This window comes from Gossypium hirsutum, chromosome A05 (genome assembly GCF_007990345.1).
Source record: "Gossypium hirsutum isolate 1008001.06 chromosome A05, Gossypium_hirsutum_v2.1, whole genome shotgun sequence".
Classification (NCBI taxonomy): domain Eukaryota; kingdom Viridiplantae; phylum Streptophyta; class Magnoliopsida; order Malvales; family Malvaceae; genus Gossypium; species Gossypium hirsutum.
In genome coordinates this window covers 19,021,416-19,033,464 of record NC_053428.1, presented here as the reverse complement: position 1 = coordinate 19,033,464, position 12,049 = coordinate 19,021,416, and the positions used below count along the sequence as shown (strand labels likewise).

At 31.6% G+C, this 12,049-nt stretch overlaps 1 protein-coding gene across 1 annotated transcript; it reads left to right on the top strand.

The window, feature by feature from the left end:
* Nucleotides 1-10,020: 10,020 nt before the first annotated feature.
* LOC107957962 (uncharacterized) lies at nt 10,021-11,279 on the top strand. The gene has a single exon (XM_016893594.2). The coding sequence runs from the start codon at nt 10,185-10,187 to the stop codon at nt 11,055-11,057; it is 873 nt and encodes a 290-aa protein (XP_016749083.1). The 5' UTR covers nt 10,021-10,184; the 3' UTR covers nt 11,058-11,279.
* Nucleotides 11,280-12,049: the final 770 nt, after the last annotated feature.

The following is a 12,049-nucleotide window of genomic DNA, read 5'->3' as shown; positions in this document are numbered from 1 at the left end:
CGACAACTGGGTATATAAAAAAAAATGGTATTTAAAATCTGTCGAAGAGAATGGCGAAATCGCTAATCATGGCTTTAATTTGCTTATTTTAACTTTGATTCTGGAAGTGTCAAACTGTCAAATGTGTCGTGAAGGTTCCATCTTTGCTAATATATTCTTGTTCTGGGTGGTCATTGTTATTTGGGTTGTAATTGTAGCGTTTGCTTGTCTGCTTCAGTGATGCCATTGTTCTCTTTGGTTCCCTTGTTTCTTGAGACATGTAGAGTTTGTGTTGATTGATATGTTGGAACGAGGGGACATACGGGTTGCATTTGGACAGCATTATACTAATTGTTAGTTTAGTTAATACTCTTCTTTGGTCGAATTGAATCTCTATTATCAAATCATTTGGGTGCTCAGGAAAATGCATCGTGAAGTCAATTTTGTTGGTAAACAATCATCTCGTTTCTTGTTTGTCGTCCAACTTGGATATTTTTCAATGCATTTTGATGTTTGGCCCCCTCCATGGCCAGGTCCAGTTACACTCTTTTATCACAAATTGATATTCTGAATTTCCTGCTGCACTTTCATTTCACGCTTCAAATCTTGCCGGTTTCATCTTTGCCAAAAAGACCAGAGTTTTTAGGCTGAGTTGTAGGTTTAGCATTGTCTAAAGGGTGAAGAGTATTCACTTAAGCATCCTTATGGATATTGTGTGGTTGGATGGGATCACACTGCAACCAGGAGTAGTATAAGTATATCTAAATACTATGAAGGTTTTGGTGCAATATAACTATTATCTTCCTGCAAAAACATGCAAATCCTAAGAACACAGAGGCTTCATGAACTTCCTGCATTGACGACCGCAATGGCCGAGTGTTCCCACAAAAGCCTTACCAAGTTGAACTCCTCTGGCAAATATTTGCTTCCACCAGTTGCATCTCTGCATCATCACTATATTCATTCAAGCGTTGCATATTTAGACTCTTGAAATGAGTAACCGATTATAAATTAAGATGCACATAAACATAATGTACTACCAGAGTAAAGCAGGAGGAGGAAAAAGGAAGGTATACATTGGTAGACGACCAAATAACTTAGCCATATCGACCGATCTGATATCTGTAAATGTGAGTACAGCAACAGAGCCTGTTAATTATAGTGCAATGACAGTTGCTTCAATTTCCAGCTCCACCGAACAGGAGATGCTTCTTTTAAAAACAAAACAAACAAACACGAAGCATGGATGTATTTTGGCAAGTTTGGGTGCAAATCCAACTTTTGGAGCCGCTTGAAATTGAATAGTAAATTATTTAGAAATATAACATTCATGATACTTTTAAATTTATGGATTTTTAGAAGTGTATTTAGTAATGAATTTGAAATTCTAAAAATATTTTTAAATTTGATAAATTCATGCTTTTGTAATTTTCTAATTATGTTATGGTACATTAAATCTGTTGATCCAAATTCAACTAATGAAGAAAAACAGTTAGGCTCAAATATACAGAATTCCCTCTTTAAAAGATACAAGCCCAAAGCTTTTTTCCCATCTGAAATTGCCAGGACGGTGAAGAATTCTAATAGGCCACAAACCAGTAAAAGTACTAGGAAGCCCCTGTATTCATGAGGAAAATTATTTTTTTATAGATAAATTATAAAAAAGGTCACCCAAGCATTTCGTTCTATTTTGGTCAGTCAACTATTAATTTTTTCGATTTAGTCATTAAATTTTTTGAGATTAAATATTTTAATTGAGCTTATGTGGATTTTTTTATTGGTCTAGTAATAAAATTAGCCCTCTAATGTTTACACATTCTATCAATTTGATCCTAAATATTAAAAAAATTAACAAATTTAGACCTCAATGTTTACAAAATTTATCATTTTAGTTCTAGTTCTAAAAAAATCAATAAATTTAGCTCTCAACATTTACAAAATTTGTCAAATTAGTCCTAACTCTAAAAATTTTATTTTATTTTTTTTAAATTCACTTTTAACTCTTTATAACTCATCGGCTAACCCATGTGAGATATTAAAAAAAGAAAAGAAAATTCTCTTTCAAGTCACTTGCAAAATAACTCTAAAAAGTTGGGATAAAACACAATAAAATTTAAACTCTAAAAGAAAATAAAAGGCATTAAAAACATTATCTGTTCAGGTAGTAATGCAACTAGTTATTCTAGATATGTTCCAAATCAATTGATTCGGTCCAATGTAAAGCCTAAATTATAGTAAAAGAAATTATTGTAAGTGACTTGAAAGAGAGTACTCTTTTTCTTATTTTAATATCTCACATAGTTAGACGGTGGGCTATAAAGGGCTAAAAATGGTTTTCTTAATTTTTTTTTTAATTTTTAGAGTTTGGACTATTTTGATAGATTTTGTAAATATTGAGGGTCAGATTTATTGAATTTTTTAGACTTAAAATTAAATGACAAAATTTGTAAACCTTGAGGGCTAAATTTGTTGAGTTTTTTTATATTTAGGATCAAATTGATAGAATGTGTAAACATTAGAGGGCTAATTTTATTACTAGACCAATAAAAAAACCTACAACAACTTGAGTGACTAAAATATTTAATTTTGAAAAGTTTAGTGGCTAAATAAAAAAAATGAATAGTTAGATGATCAAAATAGAACAAAAGCCAGAGTTGGGGTGACCTTTTTATAGTTTACAGATAAAAAAATAATTTCCAATCATCATTTAATAGAGAAAATTTAACAGAGGGGCTAATTCGTAAGTTTTGAAATGGATAAAAGCTATAAATGAACTATTTTTCAGTAAAGGGGTTGAAATATAATTCGCCCTTATCTACAAGAGTGCATAAAATTATCATTATGTCTTAACTAATGAAAAGTACGGGTTAGATTGTATTTTATCCTTTTTAAACAAAATATGAGTAAATTAGTCTGTATATGTTAGATTAAAGAGCAAACATGTATTGTTAAAAAATATACATATTTCTCTATTAAAAATTGATATTTATAGAGTAGCATAAGGTATATGTAGTATGTGATGGTAATTATTTAATTATTTTGTTAAGAAATCAAAATTTTTTTGTTTAATATAATGCACCATGTAACTATTTTTAATAAAAGGATATGGATAATATTTGTAGTGTTAACTAATTCTTTTGGGATGCATTAATTATACCGTAACCATTGTCTGCTATATATAATATGTTATCTCTTTTATAAGTCGGTGTGAGTTTGGTGTATTACTCTAAAGTTAGAAAAGATGTAAAACTATTGGATGACTCACTTAGGCTCTCTTCCCCATTTTTCAACTACCAAAATTTCTTTTTTACGACTTTACCAGATAATTTATGATTCTAGTTGAAATGTATTTTTAAATTATTTTTTTATAATATTCATCATTGTAAAAAATACGTTTAAAAAAAAATATAAAATATCTATATTAGATATTTAACGAGGGATAAAAATAAAAATTCATCGAAAATAACTTTTCCAAAAATTAAAAGCTAAAAAGGTTTTGGTTAAAATTCTAATTTAAAATCAAACTTTAGTTTGAAAAGTTGTTTGTTTACCTTTTTTTTTCTTCTTCTTCTTCAAATTATGGTTCGAGTTGAAGAGTGTTTCTCAATTTTAATGATCAATAAAACCTTAAATGCTTTTGATATGAAATTATTAAAATATTGTTATTTATATTAATCATTTAAAAAGTATTTAAAATTTAAATTAATTTATATTTTATATACTATTATATTACATTAAATTAACCAATTATTTATTTTCGTTAACTTTTCAATACAATTTTTTGATAAAACAAACTAAATATTTGACCACATTTTTTCATGATATTTTTTAAGATTACTTTTTTAAAGCACTGATAGTAGCGAAGAATAGCCCTTATAAAGCTTTCAAAGGTATTATGTTGGAATAAATCAAAATTTAGTTATTGAAATTAATTTTTTTAATTTGGTGTCTAATTTTTTTAGTCTAAATTGTTACTTAAACTTGAATTTTAATAAAAAAAATTAGTCTATTTTAATAATATGCTAAAATGTAATGATATGAAATTTTACATGTTATCTCTGAAGTTTTTTTCTTAAAAAAATAATTAAAAAATCAGTATTTCCACCACTAGAGTCGTTGCGTTCCTTTGGTTTCTACCGATTTTCGGCTTTCAAGCCATGCTTTAAGGATTGAAAGGGTAATTCAATTTTATTTGAAAAGCCAAAAGAAGACGGCATGAAACAAAAGCAAATGGCAAAAGCAATATCCCCCAACGCCGAATCTTGACTCGGATTGTCCCCCTAGTGGATACAATTGCAAATGACCCTTTTGTCCTTGTATTAATTCAAAATTAAAACCCAAAAATTATTTTATTAATTCTCTAATGTTAAAAAACATCTCATGCATACTCCTCCGCTCAATCTTTGGACTTGATAAGTTGGGATCGAGTTGCGGAAGCCCCACAAAATGGTTCCTCTGCATGGTTCAGGCTTACAACGTCGGGTACCTGTGCAGGCCTTTAATGATATTTCTATTTTATATATCAAAAAAAAAAGAAAATCCCATACATAGTGAGTAATATAAAATGTTTTATTTTGACACATATTTGTAACCAAACCGACGATTCTTCAAAAAAGAATAACAAAGTTTTGGTAAGAGCATGAATAGATGTCTGTTGTGTTTTTTAATACCTTTAACAATGATTGACAACCGACACCCTAACTGGCATCCATACTTCCTAAACTACCTCTATTCATTCCTCAATTTATATTATAGATTCTTTGTCAAACTTATGCTACTTTCTTGATGGACATGATCCCTTGGGCAGTCCATATAATACCCTCCATTATTTCATTAATATTTGCATTTGTTATTTTGTAAGGTTGAAAAATTGGATCTAATCATCTCAACCTTATAATCACACTAAAACCCCATTAATAATTTTATACTTAACATTGTAACGTATTCCCCATTTTTTCTGACATGCTGCAGTTTAAATCAAACCAACTTATTGCATGTGTGGACTGAGGAGGAATGTACCTAAGACGTGTAAGGCAATTATTTCTTTTCTCCCTTACATGCCGTAAATTGAAGGGACCTTCATCTTTAAATTTAAAAGTGAGATAGCTTTGAACTTATCCACATGCTTTTCTTCTTCTTCTTCCTTCCTTTTTTTTTTTTTTTTACAATTGTAGTCCTTTCGTTGCTGGTATTGTCTACAAGGAAGCAATGCAATCCACGAAACTATTCTTAGTGTTTTGTCCAAAAGAGGGTTTCCTTAGTAAATAAGGGAAACTAAAACATCAAATTATTTTGCATCAGAGTCAGCATTTAGGTGAATAAGTAATTAGCGTTGGGCAAAAAGTTGATGACTCCCCTCTTCTTATCCAAATTTTTTCCAATCTGTAAAAATTATTTTAATTTCACAAATAAAGATAAGAATCTATCTAATGCTCTATTACTTTTTTTTCTTCTTCTCAATTTTATAATAATCTTAAGAGATATTCATAATCCTATAATTTATCTTTAAAAACTTTCACTGATATGGATAAACAAGTTATATATGTTAGAAAATTTTTATTACTTTTTCTTGTAAAAGGGTGCAAACCTTTAAGTTGGCTCAAAATGTCTAAATACATAATGGATAAGATTTGCTTGATCAACCGAATTTGTATATGTAAACAATCCATTGCTATAGTGACATGGCATGACATTGCCATTTAATGCAGATTTGAGTATCATTTATAGTTTACTAACTGGAGTAGTCTTGTTTGATGTTAAACATAAATAGAATGACATGTGATGATACATGTATATATACATTTATTAATTAACATCAAAACTGCCTAATTTCTAGCCGGTGTGGGACGTAAGAAGGGGGCCCCTGGTAAATAGGGATAGCCATGGGATGGGATTTTTCTTTTTGTCTCAAATTTTCTTATTAGAATCGAAAAAAATAAAAAAAAGATGAAAAGTTAAAAGGGGATATACACCTCTCTTGCTTTCTTTCTTCTAATCATTTCAACTTAGAATGATTGATTTTTACGCATTAGAATAGAAAATGATCATATCTCTTATTTGCTCTTCTCTCGTTTTTCTTTCATAACAAACACACTAATTTTTTTCTATTTTTCAATAGAAAATGTTCATCTCTACACTTTTCCATCAAATTAAACACACATTAAATCCTTTTTATTTGTACTGAAGTATCAAATAATTTTTATATTATATTAATTTATATAATATTAAATAAAATATGTATTAAGAACATCATTAAAAAAAATATCTAGCGAAAATATATGAAAAATATAGTAAAAATCTTATAAAATTTGAAAAAAAATTCAAATATATGCAATTAATTAAAAAATTAAAAAGAATGAAATTTCGGTAAGTTTTTGAGGCATGGATAAAATTTAATCTCAACTCGAATTTAAAAGATTTAATAAAATTTTGCCTCACCTTAGAATTAAAAAAAAAAGAATTTCAATTTAATTGAAATCAGTCGAGTTTGGCCTAAATTTACTTGAAAACATCGTAACCTCTAAACAAGGCTAAATATAGAGGTTGGTAGGTAGACAATAAAATTGTTTGTATAAATTTACATTTTTATTATTAAATTTTAAAAAGTTATGATTTAATCATTAAAAAATCAATAGTTGACTGTTGAAAAATTATAAATAATAAATTGATAATATTAGTAATTATATATTAAAATTTTAAAGTTGGATGATTGATTTACTAATTTCCTGGGGTGAGAGTGGAGGCATCATGATTTGGGAAAACAAATTGTAAGCGTCTAGAAATGTTGGATGAAAAGGTATGGTAAGAGGTGATAGGTTTGGGTCGGCAATCCAAAGCCAGGGAGGTATTATTATCTATTGATTTCCGGGTCCCATTTTGGAGGTAACCTTTTCTAACAAAGGCAGCTATATGTTAATATTATTTATGAAAATTTTTAACAATCAAACATCACCTTTACCTAATCTTAATCGCTCATTAATCATGGAACCCCCAAAAGGAAAAGGTGCTTCTCCTGAATTAATGATCCTTTTTGGCTTCTCAACTTTCCATTCCCTACGCTCTATTTTCAAAGCTCCTACACTGATTAGCATCATTCACATTCGTATATAAATATAATGGCATGAAATTCTTTTATCTGTTTCGGCTTTCAACACACTTTCTTTTTACTAACATAATACAGTTGTTGCCCCTTGATGCCTCTTCACCCATTTGGATTTTGAGTTTAGGCATAGACAAAGGAAGGAGCCTTTTGCTCTTGACTTGACATCTTACTTCTATTTTGAATTTACATTAGAATTATTCCGAGTTAAGTGGAAAAACATTATTGCTTTTGTTTTCAGTCAACTAAGATAGTAGTAATCAAATATAAAGTAGGCTTGAGTACCATAGTCATCAAATTCCTATCTTTAATCAACACTGTCTCTTCAATGACAGAATTAAACAAGTTTAACTTGACTAAGGGGACAAAAAAAAAAAGAGGTTATCCTCAATCAATTATTGACCTCTTTGGCTTTTTCAGTTTACTGTCCTTTGCTGGGCTACTCAGAGTTAAATAGTTGAATTGAAACAAGAAATGGAAAATCACCCTGAATTCTTCTGGAAATATTAGGTTGAATTGAAGTGAACAAAAAAAAAATTAAAAAAATTTTCAATTGCAATATGAACACCTTCCTTGTTCAACAACTACAGTAGACAAAACAAATTAAGAAATGGAATGTGGGAGTGGGAGAGGTTGAAACATTGGCGTGTCTGACGGGATTGCCTGCTCCATATCTCACGGTTGGTATCGTCTGCAACCAACATAAGCTGAGCCTCAAATGGCCTTCCTTTCTTACAAAGCCAAAATCCAACTGTTTTCTTTCTTTCTTTTTTTTTTTTTTGAATAATCTTAGCCTTTGTCAGGTGGCTTTCGTACACTGTTAGTTCAGGCCTCACGTGATTTTCATATACCTTTTGCTTTTCTATTTTTTTCTCCTCTCTGGTTTTCTACTTTGGACGATTCAACTCTCTACTTGGGTCACGAATGCTTTCTTTCTTTCTTTTCTTTTGAGTTGGAGAAAACCGCGCGTGATTTTCAAACCCGAGCCCCCCTTTTTTTAGTTTTTAATGGGAGAGTGACAGATTGAACCAATCAATATTTCATGGATTTCATCACCTTCCCACGGACAAAACCTCGAGTTCCCATTGTCCTGTTTCACAACTCATGAATTTCCCATGCTTTTAAATAGAAAATTTCACGCTTACTTGGAGCTTTTTTTTTGTCTACTTTCCATTTTCCTTTAAAACATTGCTTTCATTTAATTTGATTGTGTTATAACAGCTAGAGGTCACGGTACTTACATTCAATTCGATTAACTTTGAACATTATATTATAGGTTAACAACCTCTTGTTTGGTGATAAAAACATTACGATGTAAAAATGAAAGTTGGGTTTAATCTCATTCCCCTTTTCCAATTATCAAAAAAAAAAAAACTTATAAATTATGATGATTAAATTAACCCATCAATGCATAGACAAAAAAAAAAGATTTTGGGCAAAAATAATATTGGTTAATTAATTGTGAAGGGGTGTGACCAATACAATGCCAAAGGATGCTACTTCTTCACCTTTTTAAATGTACTAAAGAGAATTAAATGAGTCACAGGGTTCCAACTCGAAGAAAAAAAGGTAAGAATAGCCCATGTGATGACTTAACCTTTGCTTTTACCAAAACAAAAAGGTCACTTCCTCTATGGTCCATTAGTTCATGCGTGATTATATTAATTAATGAACCTAACTCAAATGTTTTTTTTTAAAGAACCTCTCAATTGTATGATAATTAACCACAGGGATATTTACAAAAAAGAAGGTAATCAAACCCACCACAAATTCAGCATCTGGTCATTGTCAATCAATTTTAAAATGTTCATATTCACTTAAACATGCATCACATCCCCCCAATCTTTTTAATCTTTTCTCATATAGATAACAGCAAAAAGTTTCCCCAATATTATTTGTCTTGTTGGAATGACATGCAGGAAATTTGGACTTTTTCTGGGTTCCTCATGACTTAATTGTTTTTCTGAAGTTGAGATATAAGATAGGCTTCATCTTCTACTTAATCCTATATTTGGCTACATAATTACATCAACTCCTAAGCAACTAATTTGTTAATTGTTGCTTTTGCTATGTTTGGAAATTATTTTGAAATTGGAACTACAATTAAATGCAAATTATTAGGATTATCTATCATCTTTATCAAACAATTTCAGACACTAGAAGCATTCTAAGACTTTTTTTTTCTTGAGCATATAAATCCCTCCAATTCAATGCAAAGGCATATGACTTTCAAACAATTAAAGTTGCATATAAATCCCCTTATTTCCCATCTCTAAGGTACTAGTGAGTCTATTCTTAAAAAAAAAACAATGCCTTCAAAAGTAAAATGCATGCATTATTTCAACCTTCCTAAACAAAACATCACACATCATTAATAATCAAATATTAGAATATGATAACCTAAAATATAATAAGATGAATGTTCATTTCATCTCTTAATTACGTGATCAAAAATTAATCATCGTACCATAATAATAAAACACATATTATCATTAACCATCTATTTTTTCCACAAACACTCGTAACTATATATCTTACCATAACACAGAAACATATAATAAGTAGTACACTTCTTACATTAATGTTTCTTAATTAATTTCAGAAAATTATACAAAGAAATGAAGAGGCGAGGACCCACTTTTACTTTAAATAATGGGAAGAAAGACATGCGACACAGCAATAATCAAAAAATTAAAAATAGGTTAATTGGTGCAACACTGGGACCCTTCCAAACCCGTCCGTTTCCCTCTGGGGTACTGCAGACTGCGCACCACCTAACCTAATTCAAGCTTCCTCCCCCCACGCGTGGGTCTGCCATGGTTCGGTCCCGGTTCTATTTTTCAGTTTCTCTGGTTCACTACCTCTTCTATGCTCCTATATTATTATTCAATAATCATTATATTTCCCATCTGTTTTTTTAAATACAAAAGCGGACAATTCTCTGATATATAATGGCCTTGGAATCTATTCAAATCATTCAGTTTCCAAGTACCTCAAAAAACAAAAAACACTACCAGCTTCGAACTTTTTTTCTCTTTTAATAAACTCTGAAAGCAACCTTAAACCTTCTCTTCCCTCAATTCCTTCTTTCTCTTATTAATCAATTATGCCTTCCTTTGAATTTGATAATGTTAAGGCAGAGAAGCAAGATGCTTTGTGGAGATACAAGATGGAGAGGAAGTTGAGGATGGGGCTTAGCTTCATCGGGTTTCTCTTGGTTTTGTTTTTGCTGTCGTGGCCCTTGTACCCAACTTTGATTCCTGACACCGTCGAGGTTGCCGGAGATTTTCTCCGATATTTGGTTTCCACTTTTAATAAGCCGCTCTTCACTTTTGTCCTCCTAAACTTCATCATCCTCGCTGTTTTTGTTTTGTCTACCCAAAACCAGACCCAGAAACTAACCACCACTCCCGATATCTACGACGAGTACGTTAGCTCTCGCCGGTGTATGCAAACATCGGAAGTCTCCACCTCAGCTCCCGTCACGGAAGAGACCACGGTCGACAAGCAAATCATTCTGGTGGAAAATGCGGCTGCTCTAAATTCTCGAGCCAAGCCGCAACGTACGACTACTGGCACTGGCCGTGATACTGTTACAGAGACGAAACGTTCCCTCTCACCAGTTAAAGAACAACATCAACCTACTGAGAACCGGACAGTGACACGTACAAAGCCTCTCTGTTCTACAACCGAAATGATGAATCAAAAGGAGTACCGAAGAACTCGATCAATGGTTTCAGAATCCCGAAACCAACGACCCCGGGAGTTTCGGAGGTCGGAGACGGCTATGTTCAGCCGAGAACTGGTGGTTACAGATGCTGAGCCGCCGAGGAAATCAATGGACGAGATGAGCAGCGAAGAGTTTCGGTCGATAGTAGACAGTTTCATCGCTGAGAAAAAGAAAACTCTGATGCAAGAAAACACCGCCCATTACACTAGGAGAAAAGAGAAGTGCATGTCAATTGTGGTTAAGAATTAAAAGATTAGACAGAAATGAGTGAGTTAAAACATAATCTATCTCGATCTTCGTATTAGTAGGCTAATCAGGTCCTATGTTATTAATTAGTATGGGATCGATGTACAGCGATAAAATTTCCCGGGTTTTGTGGGAGTAAATTTTAAGATGATCAAATTTTATGGGTTATTATGCTTCTTCCTTTCTCATCTATGAAATGGATATTCGTTTAAAGCTCTCTGGATCTATGTGTTTCAGATTTACTGATTTCCGTTTGACCAAGAATCATGTGTGCAATTATGGGTATATTCATTTCTGGGTAAAAGGAAAAAAGGGGGAAGTGCATGAAGTTGTAATGAAAGGATATATAATTTTACGAGGGCCTAAAACAAGAACTAGCAGCCACGGAATTCAGATTTTTTTGGAATATTTGGGTTTTCCTTTTAAGAAGCAAAAGGAACTTTGTTTCTATTCCGTTTTCTCAGTTTTTTGTTTTCCCCACTGACATGAGAATTCATTTCAACTCTTTTTACATTCAGATCCTTTGCTTCTTTCTGAGAGAAACCCTTGTCATCTATGCCAACTTCAGATATGCTTCATGCAAACTTTGGTTATAGCTTGGAATCATTATTCTACATGATCATAGCATAGTTTCTATCTCGGCTTCATGCAAACTTTGGTTATAGCTTGAAATCATTATTCTACATGATCATAGCATAGTTTTAGCATCCCATTTTGAGTCAAATTTATCTGTGTTTTTTTTTTTTGAGTACTCCATTCACCAACTCTTGTCTGACTGTTTCTTTTTTCTCTGTGCTAATCAATACCCAAAAATCCAAAGGGTCCAATGATGAAAGGCAAACAGTGTAAAAAGGCTATGAAATACAGTAAAAGCGCACGCACACACACACACATAAAAGGTGAGCCGGTGGATGTTTTGCTTAATGAATACCCAATCATGAAAATTACACTGATATTCTGATTATTATAACATTTTTGTTAACAGTGGTGTCTAT

Coding starts and splice junctions, on each gene's coding strand:
- LOC107957962 (XM_016893594.2), top strand. CDS start 10,185: ATGCCTTCCTTTGAATTTGATAATGTTAAGGCAGAGAAGCAAGATGCT.